This window comes from Vipera berus, assembly GCF_964194415.1.
Source record: "Vipera berus genome assembly, chromosome: 3".
In the NCBI taxonomy this organism is placed as follows: domain Eukaryota; kingdom Metazoa; phylum Chordata; class Lepidosauria; order Squamata; family Viperidae; genus Vipera; species Vipera berus.
In genome coordinates, this window is record NC_138204.1 from 121492824 (window position 1) to 121520146 (window position 27323).

Consider the following 27323-nt stretch of genomic DNA (forward strand, 5'->3'; position numbering starts at 1 on the left):
TGTTAGACTCTTGTGGGTGGAGAAAGGTACATTTAGATTATATAACCTAAGTGGCACAGAGAAGTGATGTCGCTGTTTTAACCCTTTTTTGCTCCAAAGGAGGACATTATATCCCTGTCACATTGAAGCTATTTGAGGCAGAAATAATACTGCAGTTATTGCATATTGTGCAAATGACCCTTATTTCAACTGGGCTTCAGCACAGAAAGTACAATCAACAATTTTGAGAGCAATTTTGGAAGTGCCCGAATGTGATTCTAATGTAGCTTTAAGATGGGATTTGAGCATCACGAGGGTAGAGGCTCAGATCTGGGTGACTATTTTTAGCTACTTGTTAATTTGATTTTTAACCCAGCCTGCCTGGTTACTCTGATAACAAGGGATAGCTTTTGTTCTTCACAGCAGGCATGCATTAGAGATAAGTTAAAGTAATTTTCTCTTTTCCTTTAGTGACTCAGCTGTTTTAATTTTGATTTTACTGTTTTTTGCTATTTTGATGACTGTAAATAAAAATGCCATTCCATGTTACAAGGACGTCTGTCATAAAAAGTGATTATGACTAATAAAAATTGATAAGAAGTAGCTGCTACACAGGCTGTATCCATCCCAAGAAAAAAAGCACCTACAGTATATAAATACTTCAGATCAGTGGGAGAGAGAACACATATTTTTATCTATGATCACTGATCAGCATCAAAATGTAATGAAAACAAAACAAGGAAAAGGAAACATTAATACAAACATTGTCATTGTCATATTGTATACATTAAGCTCACAAAGCATTCCGAAGACTACATATAAATTTTAATAAGCATATAGAGTGCACATAAAAAGGAAAAAGAAGAAAGGAAAACTCAAAACTTTATGTTATGAATCTCTCCAAAATTAACCTTTGGGTATGTACTTTGCCCTAGGCTGGTGAACATTCACTATACCCTGGTAATAATAGGTGAGCCATCTGTTTCTCTGGACTTTTATTTTGACATATTTAGCATTGTAGCTAATTCCACCCAAGAGAAACCATACTGAGGGATTTTCAGGTACTTCAGCGTACCAGATTTTTTAACATTGCCAAATACCCAATTTAAATTACTAGTTTGCCCCATGAATAAGTTATATACTTCATTAACTAACCCTAACGTCTATCATAACCCTGTGTATTCCTGCTTCTTTCCAAAATCTTGCCAGTTCTTATCTTAGACCGAAAAACCTATGTCTCTTATGACAACAATCATATTCTATTCTGTAGATCTACTTCAATCCCAGGGAAAATTCCCTTCCTTTTATTTTATCCTGCTCAAAGTGTTCACAGGAATGGAAAAGTTTGTGATGGAAGACTCGGCCTCCTTTCTAAGATTTAAGCTGGATACCAATCCCATTGTTTCTTTTTTCTAGATATGTCTCTGCCTTGACTACCCCAGCACGCCTGTCCCCTGTCGACTTCCACTGCTCAGCTTCAGCCCACATGCCCACCTTTGAAATCACCTCTCCTAATTCTGCTCATGCGGTCTCCCTTCCCCCGGCTGCATCCATTAATTTCCAAGTGGAGGATCAACAGCCATTGCTGAGAAGGTACCAAGCCCCCTGTCAAGATGCACAGAGGTATGATACTTACTACCAAAGAAGGAACTATCTGCACGAGAGCACAGGGAGCTTGCCCTCCAGTCCCTTCCGCATCGCAGAGGATGATGAATATGAGACAAGCCATGAGTACATCACTGCACTAGAACAGCCAAAGAGAACAGGCAGCAGCAACAGGCGGTGGAGGAGATCTAAACTGAACGGCCACCTGTCTCACAGAGGCAGAATGCTTAGAGATTCCTTTTCAGTCAGCAGCGCCTCATACAGTGAGTCTGATGAGGAGCTGATAGCTGAGAGCACCCCTTTCCTAAGCAATTGGAACACGGAGGCAACGGACACAGGTTTGTATTGCTCAGCTGACAACAACAGAACTTTGTCTTCTTTCAGCACATTCAACACACAGGGTGAAAGCCAACAAACACACAGCAGATCCAGCCAAGGTTTTGCGCCACCTTAGGTGTTACACACTCTCTTCCTCGTGTCCGCTTCCATGAATACATCAGTACCGAGGAAGACGATGTGACGGAAAAGACAAATTTTTATTTTATATAAAAATGCAAAAATATAACAAATGAAATGTTTTATTTTCATTTTAGCAACGATGTCTTATAAGAGCTAACGGCAAAGACCTTTTTTGTAAGGAATCTATTTATATGTAACATCTTGATTTACAGCTTCTCAGAAAAACAGAAACTTAACAAAAACATTTTAAAAGATGGGCCAATTTTTGACTACAAATCATTCAAAAATATTGTGGTGCCTTTTTGCTGTATGTGAATGCCAGAGTCCACACTGAATATTATGTTTAAGCATTCTTGAAACACAGGCTTTATGTTCGGGACAATTTATTATAAAATATTCCAGTTAGCATTTTTCCATTTGAACAGCACCCTTTAAAATTTCTTGATACCTGGAGATTAATGATCTAGTGTTGCTAAAGTAATGTGCTCTCTGTCCATTTCCCATTTCCTTTCCCTCTTGCGCAGGTGCGCATAAATGTATGTTTCAATGTTTTCATAAATATTTTTCCCTATCGAGGAAAATACTACATACTGGTAAGTAAAATTGGTTTCTCTGATAAGGTAAACCATAAACAAAAATGAGGGTGAAGAAGAAAGGAAACAGAATTACATTATATCAATAGCCCTTCCAATGTATTTCTGATCCTCAAGAGATCTGTGATCAAGAAACCACTCCCCCCCCCAAACAAAACATTGCAAATTATTAAATCATACCAGTTCAAGTCATGCTGCTCCTAAAATCTGTTTTGACACCATTTCTGGAGATAAACTTCAGCTGTTTAGTAATGATATAAGCCACGGCTGTGCATGCACAGAACAAAACTGTCCTCCAAATTCTGACCCCAGTTTGATCGTCAAAGAAATACGATCCCCCATCATGGAACATATAAGGCAGAGGTCTTCAAACTCGGCCCTTTTATGACTCATGGACTTCAACTCCCAGAATTCCTCAGCCAGTGTGCCTGGCTGAGGAATTCTGGGAGTTGAAGTCCATGAGTCATAAAAGGGCCGAGTTTGAAAACCCCTGAATAAGGCATGCAAAGTGCTCTTGAGAAAGGGTTTCAAAAGCCTCCAACGATCCAGATGTCTCTGGATCCCCCTTCTTTCCCTCCTTGTTCCTTCTCCTGAGATAGTGCCAGCACCATGCTCACCTTGCCTCAGCCTTCTTCCTATGGAAAGAAACATAAAAGAAAATGCTGTTGTGTGCTCCATTTTGTAAAGATGGTTGTAAATGTAAACATTTGAGTATTTCACAAGAACTTTCCATTTAAAAATAAAGCCACCAGGTATTCTGGTTGATGAGCTAAAGAGCTTTCTGGGTGTGGGTGGCAAGAAAACTTCCCTAAGACAGAGAAAACGGCTCTTTCAGTTTCTCCTGGAGCCTGTTTTTGACATTATGGCCTGCCATTTTCTTTCTCTGTTTTCACCTTGCATGTCCTTTGCATTTCAAATACTATAAATTGGATGCATGGAGAACCTAGAACTGAAAAGACAAAATACAGTTGCCAGTGTATTCGTTTACTTTTTAGCAATAAAGTACTTTAAATCCTTTGTTCCTAATGCCTAACAAGGTCCAGTAGAAAAGCTGCTACTTTGTCATAAAAAAGATTGTAAAATTTTGCTCTGGATTGTCTGGATATTAGAACTCTTGACTGTTTAACACTTGAATTTTTTTAATACTATAAATAAAAGTAAGAAATGGCTACAATGATTATAAAATCAATTTTACATTTGGTGGTGATAGAGGAGATAGAATGTGTGTGTGGGGGTGTCATCTCAAAGTCTTGACGTTACTGGGAATCTCACTTTGGAACCCTGATTTTCTAAGCTAAAATGATCCTCTGATTAACCCAATTGAGTCCGGACCCATCAATAAATATTAAGTGTAGATAATTCTATGCCCTCCAGATGTTTCAGATCCATGAATTCCCAACCAGCATGTTTAATATTTGGAGAATTTCAGTCCAAAACACCTGGGAAAACTCCAGGTGTCTACCTTTGAATAAGTGATGTTGAAATACATAATGTTAGAACATTTTGTCCCACATGAGCATAAATTTGCACTTTCATAAATGTTGCAATCTTATGCAAATTTACTTGTGAGTAAACTCTGCTTGATGGATGGGTTGACTTCTAAATAAACATGCCTATGATTGGGTTGTTTATTTAAATGTTAGTGTTTTTATTCAATTTCATGAGATTCCTTTAGTGTTTTTCATTTAGTATTTCATTATCCAAAATAATCTGCAAAACTTGATACATTTTACATTAGTTGGAAAAAATGAAAACGTCTGGATCCAATACAGTGACTCTCACAATTTTTCCCATTCTCTGTTTACATCTGCTATCTATTGAATGAGACCGATCCATAAGAGAATGTGCCTTATACTGTATAAACATATACTGTAAACATAAAGATAGAATAGAATAACAGAGTTGGAAGGGACCTTGTAGGTCATCTAGTCCAACCCCCTGCCCAAACAGGAGTCCCTACACCATTTCTGACAGATGGCAGTCCAGTCTCTTCTTGAAAGCCTCCAGTGATGAAGCACCAACAACATCTGAAGGCAGTCTGTTCCATTGGTTGATTGTTCTCACTGTCAGGAAATTTCTCCTTATTTCCAGGTTGAATCTCTCCTTGATCAGTTTCCATCGGTTATTGCTTGTCTGGCCTTCAGGTGCCTTGGAAAATGGGTTGACCCCCTCCTCTCTGTGACAGCCCCTCAAGTATCAGAACACTGCTATCATGTCTTCCCTGGTCCTTCTCTTCACTAGACTAGCCATGCCCAGTTCCTGTAACCATTCTTCATATGTTTTAGCCTCCAGTCCCCTAATCATCCTTGTTGCTCTTCTCTGCACTCTCTCCAGAGTCTCAACATCATTTTTATAGTGTGGAGACCAAAACTGGATGCAATATTCTAGGTGTGGTTTTACTAAGGTTTTATAGAGTGGTATTAGTACCTCATGTGATCTTGATTGAATCCCTCTGTTAATGCAACTTAGGATTGCATTGGCTTTTTTAGCTGCCGCTGCATACTCTTGGCTCATATTTAATTGATTGTCCACTAAGATTCCAAGATCCCTCTCACAGTTGCTGCTATTAAGCCTGGCTTCACGCAATCTATATGTGTACTTTTGGTTTTTCTTGCCTAAGTGTAAGACTTTACTTTTCTCTACATTGAATTTCATTTTGTTAGATATTTAGGTTTGAACTTCATTTTTTATTTAATGAAATATACTCCATTTTGATTATTAGTTCCCTTTTTCAGAGCATAATTTCTATTTTACCACAGAAATTAAAACAATAAATTGTGCCTTTACTTTTGATTCATTCCATTAAGAAGTGCATGTGATAGTCTTGAAGTAGTATTCTTACATAAGAATAGTCTTCCCTGTCCCTTTTCTGTTTATTAATTCCAGTAAAAACAGTTCTAGTTTCAATTGAACATTAGCTTTTAAAATTCTTTATATTATTTTATACATATGGATAAAAAATACACATGTGTATATTTAAACCCACTATTTTCTAGCTTTTTTATAAGTCCACCAGGCATGATAGAATTAGTTTTTATAATTTGGGGCATATAATTGACCCCATTTCCAACATGCTATACATCTGAAATACAATTATGCAATCTAGATAATTTTTCTGGAGTTATATACCAATGGTGCATCATATTAAATTCTTTTAAAGTGTAACATAATGTTATAGTTATTAGCCCATTTTATTATACACTCTTTCATTTCTTCTGTAAATTGTGCATTTCCTTCTGGCTCTCTCCATAATGGAAGGGCATCACTGTCTCGGTGTCATCTGCTGGTATCCATTCATCCAAGTCCAGGTAATGAAATACACAAGGAAGAATCCTATGGACATGCTCCTTCGTTTTGTCTCCTGGTAATGATTTACAGAGTTGCATCGCATGTGAGTACCTGTGATTGTGGTACCTGTGACTGTGAGTGTTGCAAAGGTGCTTTTCAAAAGGCTACTGGACTTTCATCCTTCCGAGGTCAGTAAAACAAGGACCCCGATTGTTGAGGGCAAAATGCTGACTCTGTAAACAGCTTAGAGAGGGCTGTAAAGCACTGTCAAGCAGTACATAAGTCTAAGTGCTATTGCTAGTCTTTGTTTTTTTCCTTGAAAACATTTCACTTCTCATCCTAGAAGCTTCTTTTGTTCAGCTTCTTGGGTGAGAAGTGAAACCTTTTCAAGGAAAAAACAAAGTCTAGTTATCTTTTGAAAAGCACCTTTGGGATAACCATGACTTGGATGACTGAGAATCTCCATAGACGTGTGATTGTGAGCGAATAGAAAATAGTAACAAAAAGCTTTAAGAATCACATTATATAAAGGAACAGAAGACAAAATATTGCTTGAGGTGTTCTGCTGCAACATAAATTTTCCTTTATAGCACACATGTAAGCCAGAGTTCCAGCACAGAGACAGACTTGCCTTGTTCTCCCATTCACCCATTTACTCCTTTATTCCTTATTAATCAATCCCTTTATTACTTACACATGCATGTAAGAATATTCTTATTTCATTTCATGCAGTAGCTATGTAGCATAAACAGTATAGAGGTACCGTATGCTATATAGTAATTCCTTTTTAAAGATAAAAGTACATATTTAGAAAGCAAGGGCAGGGAATAGAGACAAGTTCAGGCTCCTCACTGTCTGGAAGAAAAGTTCATACGCTTCTAGAGTTCTGTTGTTTGCAGGGCAACCTTTTCCAGACTGCTGCTGATTGTTGTATCCTCCTACAGAAGGAGTTAAATGGTGCAGCAGAAAGCTATGACGGCTTCTGTCTGGCTAGCTGGCTATTTTTTCCCCCTTTCTAAAATGTTGAAATATCTAAAATAAAATAAATGACAAAAAAAACCCTCAAGCCTAATTTTAAAAAATATACATTGTGCCTTCCTTTTTAGAAAAAAATGGATAGCCTCATCAAACAGAATTCTTTATTCAACACAATTTCAGTCTGTCATGAAATTAACGTGAAGCACCATGATTAAGCACGCGCAGATGGTGTGCTTGAAACTTGCATTATGAATCTTCATTTATAAAGACAACAGGAACTATTTTTCACTTTTTAAAATGTTATGTTTTGTCAATGGCACTTGGTTTTTAAGATCATGTTTTCTGACAGTTGCCATTTCATTTTTGCATGCTTCTCTCGAACAAAAGAACACAATTCATAAGAGCGTTGGAAGAGGCCCCAAAGCTCGTTCAAGGAGACATAAGTAGCATTGAGGGAGAGTTTAATTATCCTGACATATGTTGAGAGACAAATTCTTCCAAGCATGGTTCTTCATGACTTGCTGGCAACTTTCTCCTTGTGAAGATGGAGGATGGCCCAAGAGAATGAGCTAATTCTGGCTTCAACCAATAGAAAAGATTTAGCTGAGGAAATGAAAGAGCAGGAGTATTGCAGAGAAAGTGACTCTCAGACTGTGAAAAACAAGACTCTGGTCTGATGAAACCAAGAGTGAACTGTTTGGCCCCCACTCTAAATGTTATGTCTGGAAAAAATCAGGCACCACTATTCACCTGACCAATACCATCCCAACCATGAAACATGGTGGTTGCAACATCATGTTGTGGGGGTGTTTTTCAGCAGCAGGGTCTGGAAGACTGGTCAGGGTTGAGGGAAAGCTGAATGGAGCAGAGAGGATTTGCAAGGAAGAATGGCAGAAAATCCTCCAATCAGGTGTGCAAAGCTTGTTACCTCATAATCAAAAATACTCGAGGCTGTAATTGCTGCAAAAGGTTCTTCAATGAAGTACTGAGTGAAAGGTCTGAATACTTATGCCAATATGATATTTCAGTTTTTTCTTTTTAATAAATTTACAGACATTTCTAAAATTCTGTTTTCACTTTGTCATTATTGGGTACTGAGTGTAGATTAATGAGAAAAAAATGAATTTCAACAACTGTAAAATCAGGCTGCAGCATAACAAAAATGACAAAAGCAAAGGGGATCTGAATAATTTCTGAATACACTCTAAGCCTGTTGGATTTGAAAGGGAGATTTTAATAAATGTGGAAAAAAGAAAAATAGGATTCTCTGAGAAGAGTTGTATACTACATGCTCACTGAAGAGAGCAAAATGTTAATAGGTGCGGGAGATGAAAATATAGTCCCCTCCTCATATAACAAGATGAGGCTGGAGCAAACCTGAGATAGGCCCCGCAGTAATGATTTAAAACAAATATTTGGCTTGAACTTTATATTATTTCACAATACGAACGTACTATTAGTAATCTGCTGAGCTTTGTGCAATATGAAATTGCAAAGCAGATAGTTCTATGCATATTTGGAATATGAGTATTCTAACCGTGGGAGAAATAGGGAACTGAAAGTAGCTGATGGATGCGGGTTCCAATGTACACGGGTATATGTGGAAAGGTATGTTCAGCAGAAAGTACATGTGGAAAGTAGGTCAGCAGGGGGTCAGTAAGAGGTCAGCAAAAGTCAGCGGACCATCTGACTACAGTTTTAGAACAAGAAAGGGTATAAAAGGTTGGGACTGGACATGATTGATTTGCCATTGGCCTATAGCTGTCCTATTGGATTCTGCTATGTCATATGGTCCTCATTGCAATGGGTTATCAATGTACGCGATGATGTGTTATTATACTTGCTATGTTCCAAATTATCAGAAAAATAAACCTCTGAAGCTTAAAGTAAGAATTATTGGTTTGTGTTGCTGTCTCTTGTCTTTTCTATTGGGTTTTTTTCTTGACAAAGGTAACTAGGTATAAACTATTTGACTATTTTAGTTTAGACTTCTCCAGGAGGAAAGGAGAATTCTATTTGGATAAGGCAATTCAAAAAGAGCAGGAGGAATGACCAAAACTGAAGATAAAATTTAATAGGAACTCGATTATGGAATACCACATTTTTAATGTTTAAATTTCCAGGGTTAAATTAATTGTATCCTAGGCTATTAAAGGAACTTGTCAAACTTTTTCCCTTCCTTCCTCCCTCTTCTCTCTCTCCCTTTCTCTCTCTCTGTCTCTTTTTCTGTGTGTGTGTGTTTGTGTGTGTGTGTGTGTGTGTGTGTGTGAGAGAGAGAGAGAGAGAGAGAGAGAGAGAGAGAGAGAGAGAGAGAGAGAGAGAGAGAGAGAGAGAGAGAGAGAGAGAGAGAGATTGCATTAAGAGACAGAGGAGACAAGTCTGAGATTAGTCTGTTCTTAACAAGTCCATTCTCTCAAAATTACCCTCTCATTTTTTAAATTCCTACAGAGCATATGTCATGTGCTTATAGTTTTCCAAATATTGCTGTAGGGTGGACTAGGCTGGATTTTCTTTCCCACCTTTTTGAAGCAAGACACGGAGGACCTCTAGTTCTGTCATATTTCACCTGATCCCAGGATTTCTCAAAGATAAGACAAAAATTTGAGCTAGGCTGAAGGTTACTAGGATATAATTTACAGGTAGTCCTTGAATTATGATAGTTCACTTAGCAACAGTTCAAAGTTACGACACCCCCGAAAGTATTTACAACAGTCCTGAAATTACAAATGTTGCAGCACCATGGCAGTCGTTCACCCTCACAACTGACCGCAGAGATGCTGCAACATTTCCCCTGCCTATTTCCCCCACCCCCTGGAACCTAATAGGCATTGGCCCTGCTATTCTAGCCCACAAGCTCCTCCCCATCCCATCACTGATCACTCACCTTTGGAAGATCTGCAGAGACAGGGCCATGTGGCAGAAAAGAGGCTGTCTTCTCAGATGCTGGTGAAGCTGCTTTCTTTAGATTCTGTGTTCTTCTGTCCCCTTTGCAAAAGGCTTTTTGCACAGACGATGGAGGCCTGCAGGAGCGTGAAATTGCACGCCTACACCCACCCACCCCCGAAGGCGTCTGTTCCCTTTGCAAAAGCTTTTGGTAAGGAGAATGAAAGCCTTTAGGGATGCGATCTTATGCTCCTTCAGGCCTCCGTTCTCTGTGCCAAAAGCCTTTTGCAAAGGGTACAGAAGAACACAAGATATAAAGAAAACAGCTTCACCTTCATCTGAGATGACAGCTGCTTTTCTGTCACATAGCCCTGAGCTCTGCCGAACTTCAAAAAATAAGTGTAGAGAAGGCCAAAACAACTATGAGGATCCTAAGGTTGGGAAGAGGAGCAGGAAATATCTCAGTGTGTGTAGGGAGGCTTTGGGTGGCCAGAGGTAGGTGGTGTTTTCCTGCACTAGGGCTCTCCCCCCCCATGCTCTTCTCCACCCCGGGGTACCTCATGTGCACTTAACAACCAATACATTCAATTAACAAATGTATCGGGGAGTGGAGGGATGGAGGATCATTTATTTAAAGTGATTCAATTAACATTATGACCATACTGGGTAGGGTTCATTACAGTCGTAACTCGAGGACTATCTGTATTTGGTTTTGGGCTAGGATACAACTTACTTGGTACCCGAGAATATGTTAGTTCTGCTCCTCGTTATTTGATAAACATTTTCAGAGATGACTAAGCCAAATAAGAAATAAGTAATTTTGATTACTTGTTAGCATCGCTGCCTTTACTGTGCAGTTGATACATGTATTCCTTGTTTTCCTTTCATTTAAATATATCTGAAAACGCACTTTTTGAAGCATCCTTTCCCAATCTTGTTTAATTATGTTTTCTGATATTATGTCTTCAGTGGGAAACACTGACCTGTCCATCTTTCCAGTTCCTATACATGTTCATTTTCCATTTCAGGTTTTATTAAACTTTTAAATAAAAGTTTCTTTTAAAAGCCAAGAATCCTGCCGTTTCACGACCACTTCCCCCCAATATTTCTGATATTTCACTTCCTTTATTTAGGCTTCCATATAAGTTAATATCTAGCCAAGAGTAGCTCATTTGCTACTGAAGGAGAAAGTTGTCAGGAATTTCCTGGAAGGAATACGTTTGGCACAGTTTTCTTCCAGCAAAAGTCAGGTTAATTAAAGTCCTTTACTACAACACTCCTTCAACGTTCTAGATCTTGCATTTGAAAAGCATCAGCCACATTTTCTCCTTGCTTGGACACTAATAATATGCACGAGAAATTGCATTTTATTGTTCCTTCACGTATTTGATATCTTATCTAAATTTTCCTCAGCCGGTAAGGCTATTTTTCACACAGTTATACTTTGCTACTTCCCTTATGTATATGTTGCATCTTCCAATTGCTATATTCCAAACATATTCCACCTGGTCTCAGACGTATTAAATTACAATAAGTTTGCCCCTCTGTACTATAACTTTTAAAAATATTTAAACGGGTTTTAATATAGAAACATTTCCCCTTTTTTCGATTCATGGTTCTGAATGTGACTGTTATCCACTGGGCTTGCTCCTTTATAGATTTTCTTTCTTGTGAAAAGTGATTCCCTCTGTCTCCCTTTCTTTGATCTGATAATGCTTTGTTCTCGCCCATAGCTGGAGTATTGCCACTCACGGCTTCGGTCTAGTGATGTTTTTTTTCCAAGGATCCCTACAAGCTTGTGGTTGCTGTAAACATCACTGTGATTGTTCTTAGGCAGGAAGGTGAAATTCATCTACGGTATTCTGGTGAAAGTCCAACACCTTAACAACCACACCACAGTTTTCATAGCATAGGAAAATCTTTGATCCAGGTTTAGCCTGAGTTCTATTGTATTGCCTGCATTAAAGGCTGCAAGGCACGGCCTGCTGAAATGCACAGCCTGTTAAAGTACAAAGTGGAAAGGTAGTCCTAATTTGAAAATTGCGGGAAATTTCTTTTATCTAAGAAGTTACGGGCAAGTAAGTTGTGATATAATTTTAGGTTAGCTGTTGCCAGTCAAGAGCTTGAACCAGCAAGAACAATTGGCTTGCCTAAAATTGTGAATCAGCAATTCATTAAATTAAAGCATCTCTTTATTTCAGAATTTGGTCCAAACAGCAATGTCTTGAACTTAAAATTGCCAGTATTAGAATATGTTTGGCATGTTTCTAGTTTAGTTTAGTTTAGTTTATTAGACTTATATACCGCCCTTCTCCCGTAGGACTCAAGGCGGTTCACAAGGTTTTTTAAAAGAAACAATACTACAATTACAAAAGTTAAAACAATTAAAATGATTATATTAAACCGTGCCGAGGAGTTTGGTCAACATCTGTCGGATAAAATCGCTCGGATTCGGACCGGTCTGGACTCCAGCTGGGTGGAGTCTGATGATCAGGACATGGGCGGTCTTGTCAATGTTATCTGGGAGGAGTTTGATTCTGTGACCCCTGAGGAAGTGGACAGGATTATGGGGAGATTGAGCTCCACCACATGTTTATTGGACCCGTGCCCTTTCTGGCTGGTTTATGCAGCTCGGGAGGGGACACGTGGCTGGTTCCAGGCGGTTATATCTGCCTCTTTGAGTGAGGGTAGTTTCCCCGCCGTCTTGAAGGAGGCGGTGGTGAGACCTCTCCTCCAAGTCCAAGCCTGCCTTGGACCCAGCTGTGTTAAATAACTTTCATCCGGTCTCCAACCTTCGCTTTCTTGCGAAGGTTGTTGAGAGTGTGGTGGCGCATCAGCTCCCTCTGGTCCTGGATGAAGCGGATTATCTAGACCCGTGCCAATCGGGTTTCAGGCCCGGGTACAGCACGGAGACGGCATTGGCCGCTCTGGTGAATGATCTCTGGAGGGCCCGGGACAGGGGATATTCCTCTGTCCTAGTCCTATTAGACCTCTCAGCGGCTTTCGATACCATCGACCATGGTATCCTGCTGGGGATTGGGAGTGGGAGGCACAGTTCTTCAGTGGTTCTCCTCCTATCTCCTGGGACGTTCGCAGTCGGTGTTGGCAGGGGGGTAGAGGTCGACCCCGAGGTTTCTCGTTTGTGGAGTTCCTCAGGGGTCGGTCCTCTCGCCTCTCCTGTTCAACATCTATATGAAACCGCTGGGTGAGATCATTCGTGGTTTTGGAGTTGGGTATCATCAGTATGCTGATGATACCCAGCTTTTCATTTCGACTCCAAACCACCCCAGTAATGCCCTCGACGTGATGTCTCGTTGCCTGGAGGCGGTTCGGGTCTGGATGGGGAGGAACAGACTTCAACTCAACCCCGACAAGACTGAGTGGCTGTGCATACCGGCATCCCGGGATATTCAGAATATTCCACCTCTTTCCATGGGGGGTGAGTTTTTACCCCCCATAGATAGGGCTCACAACTTGGGAGTCCTCCTAGATTCGTGGCTTACTCTGGAAGATCATATAGTGGCTGTGACTAGGGGGGCTTTCGCCCAGGTTCGCCTGGTGCGCCAGAGTCAACTGGGGCAAAAAAGAGAAATGTCATTGTATTCTGTATCAGCAGTAATCATCAACAGAAGTCATCGCTCCTTTATTGCCAGCCTGCCTCAACTCAGGTTGTTACTACATCTATAACTGAGGGAATATTACCACTCCATGTCAGTAAATCTCCCCAAAGGATCATTAAATAAGGATAAATATGCTACTGAATAGTTAAAAATCATCAAACGCCAAATGGAACTTTAGATGAATTTTCTTTATTAACAGTTTAAATATTTATTTGTACATAATTTTTAGTGCAGTCTTTCAAATAAAATTATCAAACTATACAAAAATGATGGTTAAAAATTTGGTGACAAAGAGAGTGGTAGCTTCAGTGGTAAGAAACATGGAAACTCAATCATTTATAAATTCTCCAAAGCTGTGAGAATCCAAAGAAATCTTCTTTATTATCTTTAGTTTAAAAAGCTGCAAAAATATAAATTGTAAATTACTGTAATTAGCAGCTACAACAAGATCCTTTAAAATTGGAACTTGGTTGACTGAAAAATGTATAGAAAAAAAGACGATGATGAATCAATCCATAAATAAAGTGCTGGAGGTCTTAAAAACACTTAAAAAAGGAACAGAAGCAGAACATCCCATTATGCAAGTATATTTATGCTTACAGCAAAATGGAATATGTACAACTATCTGTGATTGCAACTCAGTATTCCATGGTCATCACACATATAGGTTATCTTGCTGATGCTTGGATGGCCAGGAAGAAGCAGCAGAAGGAACAGGAACAAGAGCTGTGAATTGGCTATTTACAGAGGCTGAGAGCATAGCAACAGCAGCTTTTACTGCAGCAAACTCAGATGGACTTTTGTTAGAAATAGAAAGGAAAACAAGTTAAATATGCTATTACCTTTTCAAAATATTACTTAGTCTTGCTAAGAGTTCCCTGTATATTAAAGGAATTTTTATTCCTGCTATTGTTTTGGCCTATGTTAGATTGCAAGTTTACATATCTGAAACCAATTACACCTGTGTTTGGCAGTAGGAAGGTATAGTAATATAGTTTTTACAATTCATGTGAAAATGCGATTCAACAGATACCCTGTGCAGTCCAGTACCTCTTATCAGCAATGAATAAAAATCTTCCCACTATTTCAATAGTTTTCTTTGTAAGTCTATTGCAAGGGCTATGGAACTACCATTTCACTCAATTTTTTTAAAAAAACAAAGAAATGAATTCAGTTGGGTTCCCATGTTATCACACATGTTGTTCATTGGAAAATGCAGGTACTCACAAAGACAAGGAGTGGGCCAAAGACCTATGCAGCCCTTCTATGGGAAATTTGCCCTTTTATTGCATATTCATTCAGGAAAACCAACATGGGCAGCCTAATTCAAAAAACATAAGCACCAGGATAGAATTAGTGTAAACTAAAACGCCTTTGAACTCTTTCTATTGAAGTAACTCTAGATCTGAGAAATTGTTGTGCTCATGAATTGCAGATAAGGAGAACCAGCTCTCTCTTATTGACTCCCTATGTGTGAAGCGTTTGGCTCTACAATGTCTTTTTCTGCCTTACTTTCAACAGACAACTGCCCTTGGGTTATGGAGGGACTGGAACAAGTCTTCCTCAAAGAAGTATCCTGGGTCTCCATTGTGAAGAGGTTGGCTTCAATTCTTTCCAGGTCATCTGTCGCAGCTTTTATCTTTGCACATAAGAGGTTGATATATGTCTCATATCGGTTTTTCTGTAGAGGGCAGTGAAATAGAATGAAAACTATTTATCTGGCCCAAAATTATTTAGGAGATGTGCAATGAAAAACAAGGTGGCATGAATCATGCAAATCATAGGTGTATTTATATCTTTTACAGTTGAGAATTATTCCTGTCTCCTCAATAGAAAACGTAGCGCATCCTGAAAGGACATAACTTCATTTCTCAATTAGGAAAAATCTTTTGCTTGATCATAGGATGGAAGTAGATTATGATGCCCAGTTGTCAGATGCTTTTGTGCACGTCTCATCAAGTTCATTAGTTCTTCTACTGACAGCTATCATTTGCCAACTATCGGTAGGAGATAATAGAAGACTCACCTCAAAGATTAAGTAATGTTCCTTCAAACGATATTCTTCAGCCTCTTTTGACTTCAGGCATTTCACTACAGGGTGCAGTTTATGTTCAGTTAATTCATCTGTAATTTGCCTCATTTTATTCTCATGGGACTGTAGCTGTCCTTTCTGATAGAAAAGAAGAAAATGTTAACTCATCCCTTCTGTAAAATAAAACTATTTTATTTTAACAAATGTTTGTGCCTGACTGATTTCAAAAATGATCCTGCAAAATATATTATTCTTGTTGCTTTCAAATTAGTGTAGTGCAGTGCAGTGCAGTGCAGTGCAGTACAGTACAGTACAGTACAGTATAGTATATAGTTAGTATACTACAGTGTTAGTTATCTTAGGCAGGTTATACATTTTAAATAAAAAGGTAGCATCAGTCACATAAGATATGGGAAAGAAACTCCTCCTAAGCCTGGCAATATTTCTGCTACCTGTCTCCTGCCTTCATCCCAAAACAGATCAGCCAAGGCATGTAAAGAGGGAGCAGAAATGACTTGCCTTCTTTAATCTGAGTTTGGGGCCTTCTATGATTTGTGATGCATATTCTGCTCTTGCAAAAAGAAAAAAAATGGACAAGACAACCGCTGAGGCCTGCTCGGCAGCACGTTTTATTCAGCGCTTGCCTGAATTCCAGGCCACCTTACGTGCACCTTACATTTCAGTTTTACCTGACAGAGTTTAGTTGATGAAGATGGCAAGAGAGGCCGGCAGAACTTCTTCATGGAGCAAATAGCAGCTGGAAATGCAGGGGCAGAAAAAATGGCAGCTACCAAGTTTATTCTCAGGATCCAAGATAGCATTTCTCCCTTGCTTCTATGGAAAGTAGGCAGCATTGAAAGCCAAACGGTCAGAAACATACACACCCAGAGAGAAAGACATTTATCGTGCCACTCGTATGAAAAGCAGACCTGATCATTGGTACTGAACTGAAATACCTTTCTCTTTCACATCAATAATGAATCCTTCTTCTTTGCATTCTTCTTAATAGAGGCTCTCTCAAGTTGAGTTCTAAAGCAGAGGTCCCCAACCTTTTGAACACCAGGGAATGGTTCCATGGAGAAAGGTTTTTTCGTGGATCGGAGAGGGCATGGTTTTGTGTGCTGCCTGCATCCCATGGATGGGGCTTTGCTTGTTTGTGTGGACCAGTTGTTGACATGCCACAGCCCGGTACCAGTCCATGGACCGGGGGTTGGGGACCCTGTTCTGAAGGCTGACTACATGCAGGTTTCTTGGCCACTGCTGGCATCTGCTGCTTGAGTTAAGTCTTGAGGGTCGTGGCCATGGTCTGTGGCCACAAAAGGTATTAAAGGGGGAACTGTGGTGTAGAAAATGTTGAGAACCACTGACCTACATTATTGCTATGATTTATTTGTGTTTTATAGATATAATTATATTTGTCTGGACATAATTTATAGAACCTGACAATTATGTTGGGATGAATATTCTTTTTTCTTTTAATGTAGAAGAAAACAGAATATATATATATATATATATATATATATATATATATATATATATATATATATATATATATATATATATATATATATATATATATATGTGTAAATTACTAACAAAGAATTAAAGGGAAACTGAGATGCATTTCTGACTCCTTAGTCATCATCATCATCATATATATATATATATATGTATATAATTTTATACAGTATTTATAGAGTAGTCCTGAATTGTTTCTATGGTACTATAGAACTGTGTCCTTGCCTTCAGATAATGGCTTCTAATGCTAATTACATGGTAATTGTAGGAGATGACCAGGCTAAGCCAGAGGGAGGGGTCAAATATGTCATAGGTCACGAGTCCCTGCAGGCCACAAAAGATCTAAGTCCAGCCCAATTTGAATGCCTCTCTTATCTCCTGCACATTTCCCTTGACTGCTAGTTGGTCAGATTCTTGTGGAGAGCTTAAACTGGCAATAAATCTTTATACTCATTTGAACTGCCTGAATTTCCTGATTTCCCCAACGCTTGCTACTGTTCATTTACTGAACAGTAAGATCGGATGATAATGTCAATTATAATAAGAACCTTAATGTAATCATGAGACTTTGCTATATGAAAAGAGAGCTTATAGCTGAAGAAACACAGTCCATGGACCGCAGTCCCCATTTTTTGAGGTCCCAGATGCCCCCAAGATCATGTCACTCAAATTTACAAACATATTAATGGTTGTCATGATTGTTCAGTTTTTCATTAACCTAAGAACTGAAACAGGTGAGTTAAGCTTCTGCCAGGCTGAATATGCCCTATTTTTCCTTTTACTTCCCAAATTTCTATGGCCTTTGGAAGGTGTTAAAAACAACATCTCAAATAAGTCACTCCAAGTTGTAATAATCCTGCCTAATCTTTCCTGTGTTACTTACGGAGCTTGGAAGAGGAACACTCTCCAGTCTGCTGTCTTCAGTTTCAGCACATTGGACTTTTTGCTATAATCCGAGGCTTTTGTGGCTAAGGCATGATGAATGCGAATAGCATTCTTCAGATCTACTTCAGAAAGATCTTTATCAGGTTTATATTCATCCTGTGACAGAGAAGAAAGATAACAGCAGCTCGTCCATAATCATTTGAATATAGTTTTTTGTATCGGCTGACAGATATTTCTCCAGATTTTCCTTTAAAAAGCCCGAGACACCAATCCAATGAAGACCATAAAAATAAATAGGGAAGGCTTCCGGTGGCTCCGAGGCGCCGGAGACAGCCTTCCCGGGCTGCCCGCCGCCCAGCTGTGTGATTTTTCGCCCGAAACAGCGCCGATCAGCTGTTCGGGCGAATTTGAAGCCCCCTCCTCGGGAGAAGAGGAGGGGGTGAGCCCCCAGGTAGGGGTTGAGTTCTCCGGGGCCGCCTGAGCTTGGAGCTTGGGCGGCTGAAGGATTGAACTCCCCCGCAGCCTGGGCTGCTCCCAGCTGGCTAGCGTCTCTGCTTCGGAATGGAGCAGAGCCAGGCGTCTGCGACCATCCCTGCTTGAAGGAGAGACTATGAAAGGAAAAGAGCAGGCAGAGCAGTACAAGAGGGAAAGATGAAGAGATGAAGAGGATTATTTTATTTTACTCTCGAGCTTGATGGACTTTGCTTAAAACTTAAAGTGAAAGTGCGACACAATTGTAAGTAAAAGATGGCGTCTAAACCTCCCCCTAGAACTTTTCGGAGTGCTGGAAATTCTCCAGTGCAACAACAATCACTACTGCAGGCGTTGCATTCTCCAGATGTAGTGACATCGAAGGATCTTGAAAAACATACCCAGTTAATTTTGGAGTCAATGGGTGTTAAATTTGCACAGATGGAGGAGAAATTGGAGAAATTGGAGCAGAGAATGGAAGAAAGGATGGAACAGAAACTTAGAGAGATAAAGGTAGACATTTTGTCCTCAGTGCATAAAGTAGCTAAATGTGTGGAGGTGCTGGATGACAAAGTGGAAGAACTGACTCAAAAGAATGCTATATTAGAAGCAAAAGTATTGGAAATTGAAGATTTAAAAGACAAAATGGATAGCGAACTGAGTTTGGCTCAATTTTATCAGATGCAGTTTGCTGTTAGAATTAGAGGCCTAAAAGAGAATATTAAGGAAGATTTAAAGCAGCTGGTTTCTGAGGCTTTTGAGGTGGTATTGAACCATCCAGCATCTGAAATAAAACAAGGCATGGACAAAGTGTTTCGTGTGAACTCGTGGATTGCTAAACAGAGAAAGTTGCCTAGAGATGTGGTGGTTTATTTTGTAAAAAGGGAAATTAGAGATGAAGTTATACAAGCTGCCTATGATACTAAAGTTGTGATTGCTGGTCAAGAAGTTTTGGTTCTAAAAGAAATTCCTCCAAAGATTTTAAAGAGAAGGAAGGACTTTATATTTCTTGTGCAAGAGCTCAAGCAAAGGGATATAAGGTTCAGATGGGAGATCCCAGCTGGGTTGAGCTTCTTGTATGAAGGCAAAAGGTACTGTTTGGGTACTGTGAAGCAAGCGCATGATTTTTACAACAATGTCTTAAAAGTAACCCCATCAACACTTTTGGAAGCTGCAGAGGGATCTGGAGAAGGAGAACATCAAGAGGATGAAGATGGACAGATAGACGAGAATGGTACAGGAGGAGATCAAGATGCAACTCTTTTGGATGATCCTAGAGAACAGAGGGTGACGCGTGCTGCCTTAAAACGCTCAAAAAAGAAAAGAAAATAGGTCTAGTCGAAATCTATGGAACTTCCACAACGTACTGATAGTCAAGTGGTAGTTGTGTTTTTAAGAGTTTTGGGATGATATGTATGGTAACAGAATCTTTAATTTGGAATTAATGGACAATTTATTACAGAGGAAGAGGAAGAAAGTTTTGTGGGTTAATGTGGGTTAATTTGTGTAAGAACTATCTATTATAGCCTATTTTGGCTAGAGAGGTTAATAGGGATAGGTGTTTGTGATGTGTAAATGAGAATATGTTTAGGAAATAGTGAATTGTGGAAGAACATAGATGGGAATGACGCTAGTTTTCTTTTATTTTAGTTCTTTATACACATTTAGTATTATTAAGGATTGGTTTACTCTATATAAGCTAGAGAGTGATGGATTTTAGAATTTATAATTGTTAGTATATGATTGTTTATGATTGTTTTTTAGATATATACCTTGTATTCTGCTCTGGGAAGTCGGGGGGGGGAGGGGGGGAGGAGGGGAAGTAGGGGGGGGAGGCAGGGGAGGGAGGAGGGAGAGGGGGAGGGGGGGGATAGGGGGGAGGTAGGGAGGGGAGGAGGGAGGGGGAAGGGGGGGGTTTAAAGGAAAACTGTATTTTAAAACTTTTCAATAAAAAAAAAAATAAATAAATAGGAAAGAATAAAATCATATGATATTCACAAGAGGAATGTATAAAGCAGACATGTCAAACACAAGGCCCGGGGGCCGGATGCGGCCCGCGAAGTGGTTTCATGTGGCCCGCGAAGCCATCCTGGAAACAGTGAGGGAACAGCCCCCGCTGCCTTGGCCCTGGCCCAGAGACCCTCCTCCTGCCAGAGACCCTCAGATCTGTCCCACTCCTGCCCAGGCCCCCATAGGCACCCTTGATGCGAAGGATGTAGAGCTGGCCACGCCCACCCAGTAAGCCATACGCACTCTAGCCACACCCACCCAGTAGGCCACGCCCACCCTGGCCATACCCACCCGGCCCCCTGAGGGTAACTGCAATGCTGATGCGGCCCTCAATGAAATTGAGTTTGACACCCCTGGTATAAAGACTGAAGAAATGTCTTGGACACAATAAATAAAGGAATTCACTTTTGAATACTCTTCCAGCAACTACTGAATCCTAATTTTTTTGTATTTATTTCAAAGTGTAAGTATGGAGTGTGCTAGTTCTTTTACAAACTTTTGCGTATGCATCCCTGGGACTGGTGTTGACAAGTGCTATATACTGCACAATTTTTTCAAAAAAAAACACCAAGGAAATAAAATAAATGCAGGTTGCAAAGTATAATGTTGCATTTTTAATGCATGTGATATGTGATGAGGAAGCAGGATGCATTTTGTTATAAATAAGCTTCTCCTGGGGTAAAAGAGAGGGACCTATGTACTGATGAGTTAATGCAGTGATTCATATTACCCAGTGAATGAACAGTGTAATATTTTTATTTTTCATGTTAACCAAGGTCTAAAAGTAAAACGTGTACAGAAGACAAGTACTTTTTTCCCCAAACAAAAGTTTATTAATTCAACACGGCAAAAATTGGGCACTCAATTCTACCCAAAGACATTTACTGGAATTAGGATGTAAGATGCTATTGTATTATTTGATGCTCCCATTTGCCATAAACTGTATAAGGCCTGTTATATACAGACGTCCTTGCTGTTAGGCTAATTTTCTTCTGGTATGTTCCAGGACTTTCCAGTCTGGACTTTGCCCCAAAACTTCAGTGATCCAGGAGACCCTGTCTCATAACTGACTCTTCACGGAATTGTTTATCTCTTGTGGTGATTACAGACTCCTGCCCTAAATCTCTGGGTGCTTGAAGATATTTAACTAGTATTCCCTTATAATCTTAAGGCATTGTGTTCCTACTAATGACTTCACATTCAATAGTTGTTTCATAGGATTGCTGCATTTATGTGAGTAGTGTTTCATCACATAATATGCATTCTTCTTCATATTTCTGTTCCTCATTGACAAGTCTTTAGAAATGTAGATACTGTCAAGCATTTCTTGGCTTTTGGATACATGCCACACACCTCAAATAATGAAAATCTTCTCTCTGTGATTTGACTGGTGGCATGTGGATAATTCTTATCTATATATTAACAGCATGTTGAACAATTAGCTACCATTCACACTTTCTAAAACCTTAAGTAAGAATCACATACATGATCACAACAGTTCCATTACAGTATGTACTTTGTTTTAATCAGGTGTAACAGCTCTTTCAGATTAAACTTAAACAGAGTCTTCTTACATTCGTATATTAGATTATAGAAATGTTATTGGCCCAAAATCACACACACCGAGAGAGATAATCACAGAAAAAGAAACACTAACCACACACAATTAAAATAATCTCTCAAATGAATAATGGTCTTAGTGGCTATAAGGGATTTCTCTGATATAGACTTCAAACTAGAAAAAAAGTATAGTACACAAACATGCATATAGGAAATATAAATCTGGTTTATAAATGCTTCTTATTAAAGATTCAGCAAAATATTCCATTGTTACTCATCAATTTATCTATAAGAAGTTCATTTCAAGGTTAATTTGGAGATCCAGCCGATCCGAATCCAACCGGTTACGACTAAGGTCGTTTACGAGAACTTATCTCGCGACGTTGAGGGTGGCTAGGTCTAACCACTTTGCCACCCTCATCGCGTCCGCAGATAATCGCCCGGCCGCCCTGTTCAGGGTAACTCGCTCTCTCCTTAATCAGGAGGTGAGGGAGGAACCCTTGCAGGGTCGAGCCGAGGAGTTTAGTTGATTTCTGTCGGACAAAATCGCTCGGATCCAGACCGGTTTGGACTCTGACTGGGCAGAGTCTGACGATGAGGATACGGGCGGCCTTGTCGATTTAATCTGGGAAGAGTTCGATCCTGTGACTCCTGAAGAAGTGGACAAGATCATGGGGAAGCTGAGCTCTACCACGTGTTTGTTGGACTCGTGCCCCTCCTGGCTGACTTATGCTGCTCGGGATGGGACACGAGGCTGGCTCCAGGCAGTGATTACTGCCTCTTTGAGTCAGGGTAGTTTTCCCGCCGCCTTGAAGGAGGCGGTGGTGAGACCCCTCCTCAAGAAGCCTGCCTTGGACCCAGCAATTTTAAACAATTATTGGCCGGTCTCCAACCTTCGCTTTCTGGCGAAGGTTGTTGAGAGCGTGGTGGCGCAGCAGCTCCCTTTGTTCTTGGATGAAGCTGATTATCTAGACCCGTACCAATCGGGTTTCAGGCCCGGGTACAGCACGGACACGGCATTGGTCGCGCTGGTGAATGATCTCTGGCGGGCTCGGGACAGAGGTTGCTCCTCTGTCCTAGTCCTTTTAGACCTCTCAGCGGCTTTTGATACCATCGACCATGGTATCCTGCTGCAACGTCTCAGGGGGTTAGGAGTGGGAGGCACAGTTCTCCAGTGGTTCTCCTCTTACCTTCTGGGACGTTCGCAGTCGGTGTTGGCAGGGGGGCAGAGATCGACCTTGAGACCTCTCATTTGTGGAGTTCCTCAGGGATCGGTTCTCTCGCCTCTCCTGTTCAACATCTATATGAAACCGCTGGGTGAGATCATTCATGGTTTCGGAGTTGGGTATCATCAATATGCTGATGATACCCAGCTTTTTATTTCGACCCCAAACCACCCCAGTGATGCCCTCGACGTGATGTCCCGCTGCCTGGAGGCGGTCCGGGTCTGGATGGGGAGGAACAGGCTTCGACTCAACCCTGACAAGACTGAGTGGCTGTTCGTGCCGGCATCCCGGGAAATTCCGATTATTCCATCTTTGGCCATGGGAGGTGAGCTATTACCCCCCGTAGATAGGGCTCGCAACTTGGGGGTCCTTCTAGATTCACAGCTCTCTTTGGAAGAGCATATTGGAGCTGTGACTAGGGGGGCCTTTGCAAAGGTTCGCCTGGTGCGCCAGTTGCGGCCCTATCTAGACCGGGATGCCTTGCGTACAGTCACTCATGCGCTCGTGACTTCTCGTCTAGACTACTGTAATGCTCTCTACATGGGGCTGCCCTTGAGGTCCACCCGGAGACTTCAACTGGTGCAGAATGCAGCCGCGTGAGTTGTCTTGGGGGTTTCCCGATACTCCCATGTTACACCTTTGCTCCGCGAGCTGCATTGGCTACCGGTTGCTCTCCGGGTGAGGTTCAAGGTGTTAGTGATGACTTACAAAGCCCTTCATGGCATGGGTCCGGATTACCTACGGCAACACCTGCGGCTGGCGTCAACTTCCCTCCATCCAGTGTGCTCCCACAGAGAGGGCCTCCTCAGGGTGCTGCCGATCAAAGAATGCCGATTGGTGGCCCCCAGGGGGACAGCGTTCTCTGTGGGCGCGCCAGACCTTTGGAACCGCTTACCGGTCGAGCTCCGGATGGCCCCCGACCTTCGCTCCTTCCGGCGCGATCTCAAAACTTTCTTTTTCGAACAAGCTGGCCTGGTCTGACGGGATGGGGTTGGGGTTTTTATAAATAGTTTTAATTTTAATATGTATTAATTATTACGGGCATAATGGTTTAATCACTTTTTAATTTTTGTATTCTGTTTTTTATTATGTATTGCCCTGTTCACCGCCCTGAGTCCTTCGGGAGAAGGGCGGTATACAAATTAAATTATTAAATTAAATTTCAAGGATGATTCTGATCAAAACTCTGAGATGGATTTTCTACCATCTTTGGACAATATTTGCACCTAAACATTGTAGTACTACCCCAATGTGCAGTTCTTCACGTTCCTTGTTTTTATTGCTACATTATTTCCTAGCATTTTTTCTGCTTTCCATTTCTGCTTAAAATGAGAGGTATCAAATACTTGGAAAATATCATGTCCTGTCAGTGGGAATAGCAACTATCTCCTTGCTCCATGCTTCCTGTCACTTGTAGAAAAAATCAGTTTCTGAATTTTAATCAGCAAGTTACATGCATGGAGGTATACAGACAATAGATGGGAAAACTATATGATAACAAAAATTAAAGGTGGGGCAGCAACATTTGTTATAATGTCAATGAATAGAAATTAACTAATTTAAATTGCTAGTTGAATGCAGAAAGCTTTCAAGTTATATATTCTGATCATATAATGAAAAACTTTCCTGGGGAAAGTATGGTTGGTTTCAAATGATTGGCTAAAAAAAATTATTTCCTGTGTAATACACTAGTTAATAGTTGTTTTAAATTTTTATAATCTATATTTTGCACTTTTTGTTACTTTATTTTGTTGCAGATTATTTTGTACAAATTGTTTTAACTATTCATCTGTGTTCTACATCAGTGGCTCCAAAGAAATAGTGATACATTATGGAAATAATAAAATTAAATAAAGTGATTCATACATGATTTAGATGAGAGGAAAGAAGGGGAACTCATCAAATATCCAGATGGCACCAAACTGTGGGGAATAGCCAACACTTTAGATTTAGAAGATAGGCTTGAGAGAAAGATCTTGATAGATTTGAACACTGGGCCCTATCCAACAAATGCAATTCAGTGGCAAGAAAAGAAGATTTTACACAAAAACACAGATATAGAAGAGGTGGCACCTGGCTCAACAGCAATAACTGTGAGAAGGATCCAGGAGTCCTGGTGGACAAACACTTACATATGAGCCAGCAGTGTGCTGGGACTGCTGGAAAAGCCAGTGTAGTGCCAATGGCTGCATCAACAGAGGGATAGAATCAAGATGACATGAAGTGTTAGTACCATTTTATACTGCACTGGTAAGACCACACTTGGAATAGTGAGTCCAGTTTTGGTTATCACAATACAAACAAGATGTTGAGACTCCAGAAAGAGTCCACAGTAGAGCAACAAAGATGAAAAGGGGTCTAAACTGTATGATGAATGGCTAAGGGAACTAGGCATTTCAAGCCTAGTGAAGAGAAGGATTAGGGATGACAAGATAGCTGCCTTCCAGTACTTGAAGAGCTGTGATAAAGAAGAGGGGGTCGCCTTATTCTCCAAGGCACCTGAGGGCAGGACACGAAGCAATGGGCGGAAGCTCGTTAAAGAGAGACCCAACCCAGAGCTAGCGATTTCCTGAAAGTGGGAACAATAATCAATGGAACTGCTTGCCTCTCTGAGTTGTGGTGCTCCCTCACTGGAGGTCTTCAAGAAAAGTTTGGGCAGTCATTTATCTGGGATGCAGCAAGGTCTCCTGCCTTGGGCAAGGGGTTGGACTAGAAGACCTCCGAGGTCCTTCCAACCCTCTGATTCTATGGTCCTATGAAAATAATAGGGGACATTGTATAGCTTATGGTCCCAATTCTTAAAAGCATCTTTAAAATCTCTTTGGAAGTAGATTATGGATAGGCATGTTACATAGCTATCTTTACTAATATGTAGGAATTCCTATAAGTCTGGGCTGTAGTTGATCAGAATTCTAAATTTTTAAGATTTCATACAGAGAATACTTTAGCTTTGGATGACAAACACTCAATTATGAAGTTTTTTGGATAGACATTGCAGAGGAAAACATCAAAAATGTGTTTCTCTTTCGTTTTTCTTAATGACTTGGTGCTGCAGTGTGTTTTGGCTCTTTTGAAGAGGGTCTGAATGCAGCTCCTCCTGTGTGTGTGGTGGGGTGGTTGCTTGTGAAATTTAGAATTTGATTTGTGTGTGTGGATTTTATGCAGATTGCTAATTTGCTGTTATCTCCTTGTGTCAATATCTAGGAAGGGGAGTCGTTCTTTTTCTTCTTTGCCTGTGTTAAAACCGTTGAAATAGCCTACTCCTAAATCATTTAGAAATATAAGAAGGAAAACCAGAACCTAACCTTGGGCCCAGAGATAAATAGGCAACCAATGTATCTGGGTGCTGGGAAGTGCAAAGTGATCTGAACATTTATGTATTTAATTTATATCCACCTTTATAGCAGCTAACATATCTAATACTCTTCCCTCCTCCTATTCCTCCTATTTTCCCCACAGTTCTGTAAAATGGGCTGGACTGAAAGAGAGTAACTGGCCCAAAATCACTCAGCTGGCTTTCATGGTTAAGGTGGAACCAGAACTCACAGTCTCCCGGTGCCTTAACCACTAGACCAAATTGGTGGCTCAGTGGGTTAGGACGCTGAGCTTGTCGATCAGAAGGTCGGCAGTTTGGCGGGTCGAATCCCGAGTGCCGCATAACAGAGTGAGCACCTGTTACTCGTCCCAGCTTCTGCCAACCTAGCAGTTCGAAAGCACGTAAAAATGCAAGTAGAAAAATAGGGACCACTCCGGTGGGAAGGTAACAGCGTTCCGTGCGCCTTTGGCGTCTAGTCATGCCACATGACCACGGAGATGTCCTCGGACAAGCGCTGGCTCTTCGGCTTTGAAACGGAGATGAGCACCGGCCCCTAGAGTTGGAAACGACTAGCACGTATGTGTGGGGAACCTTTACCTTTACCTTTATCCTTATTAATATTGATTTTTTTGATCTTTTATCTTTACCTCTATTACCTTTATCCTTTATTAATATTTTATCCTCCACAAGAATTCTAACAGCTACACACAACACTAATTCAATGTCTCATATAACTTTTAAGCACATTTTCATATTTAGGGTATTACAATAATGTGGTTTAAGCGTAACCAAATTAGTGGTTAGAATGCAGTATTGCAGGGTAATTCTGACCACAATCTGGAGTTCGATCCTGACAGGCTCAAGCTTTCTTCTGACTCAGCTTTCTATCCTTCTGAGGTC

General features: G+C 40.5%; 2 protein-coding genes across 2 annotated transcripts in view; one reads left to right on the forward strand and one right to left on the reverse strand.

Annotated features, from left to right (window-relative positions):
* The window catches only part of NRG2 (neuregulin 2), a gene marked incomplete at both ends in the record, with an annotated part of 177057 nt that extends 175019 nt beyond the window's left edge, over positions 1–2038 (forward strand). The window contains one exon of the mRNA XM_081325568.1: positions 1396–2038. Within this exon, the coding sequence (XP_081181694.1) occupies positions 1396–2038 (643 nt within the window). The remainder of the gene's footprint in view (positions 1–1395) is intronic.
* A 12823-nt stretch (positions 2039–14861) lies between these two features.
* PSD2 (pleckstrin and Sec7 domain containing 2) overlaps positions 14862–27323 on the reverse strand; it is a gene marked incomplete at both ends in the record, with an annotated part of 82979 nt that continues 70517 nt past the window's right edge. The window contains 4 exons of the mRNA XM_081325569.1: positions 14862–15086; positions 15432–15575; positions 16127–16271; positions 17839–17996. Coding sequence (XP_081181695.1) covers positions 14862–15086; positions 15432–15575; positions 16127–16271; positions 17839–17996 — 672 coding nt within the window. The remainder of the gene's footprint in view (positions 15087–15431; positions 15576–16126; positions 16272–17838; positions 17997–27323) is intronic.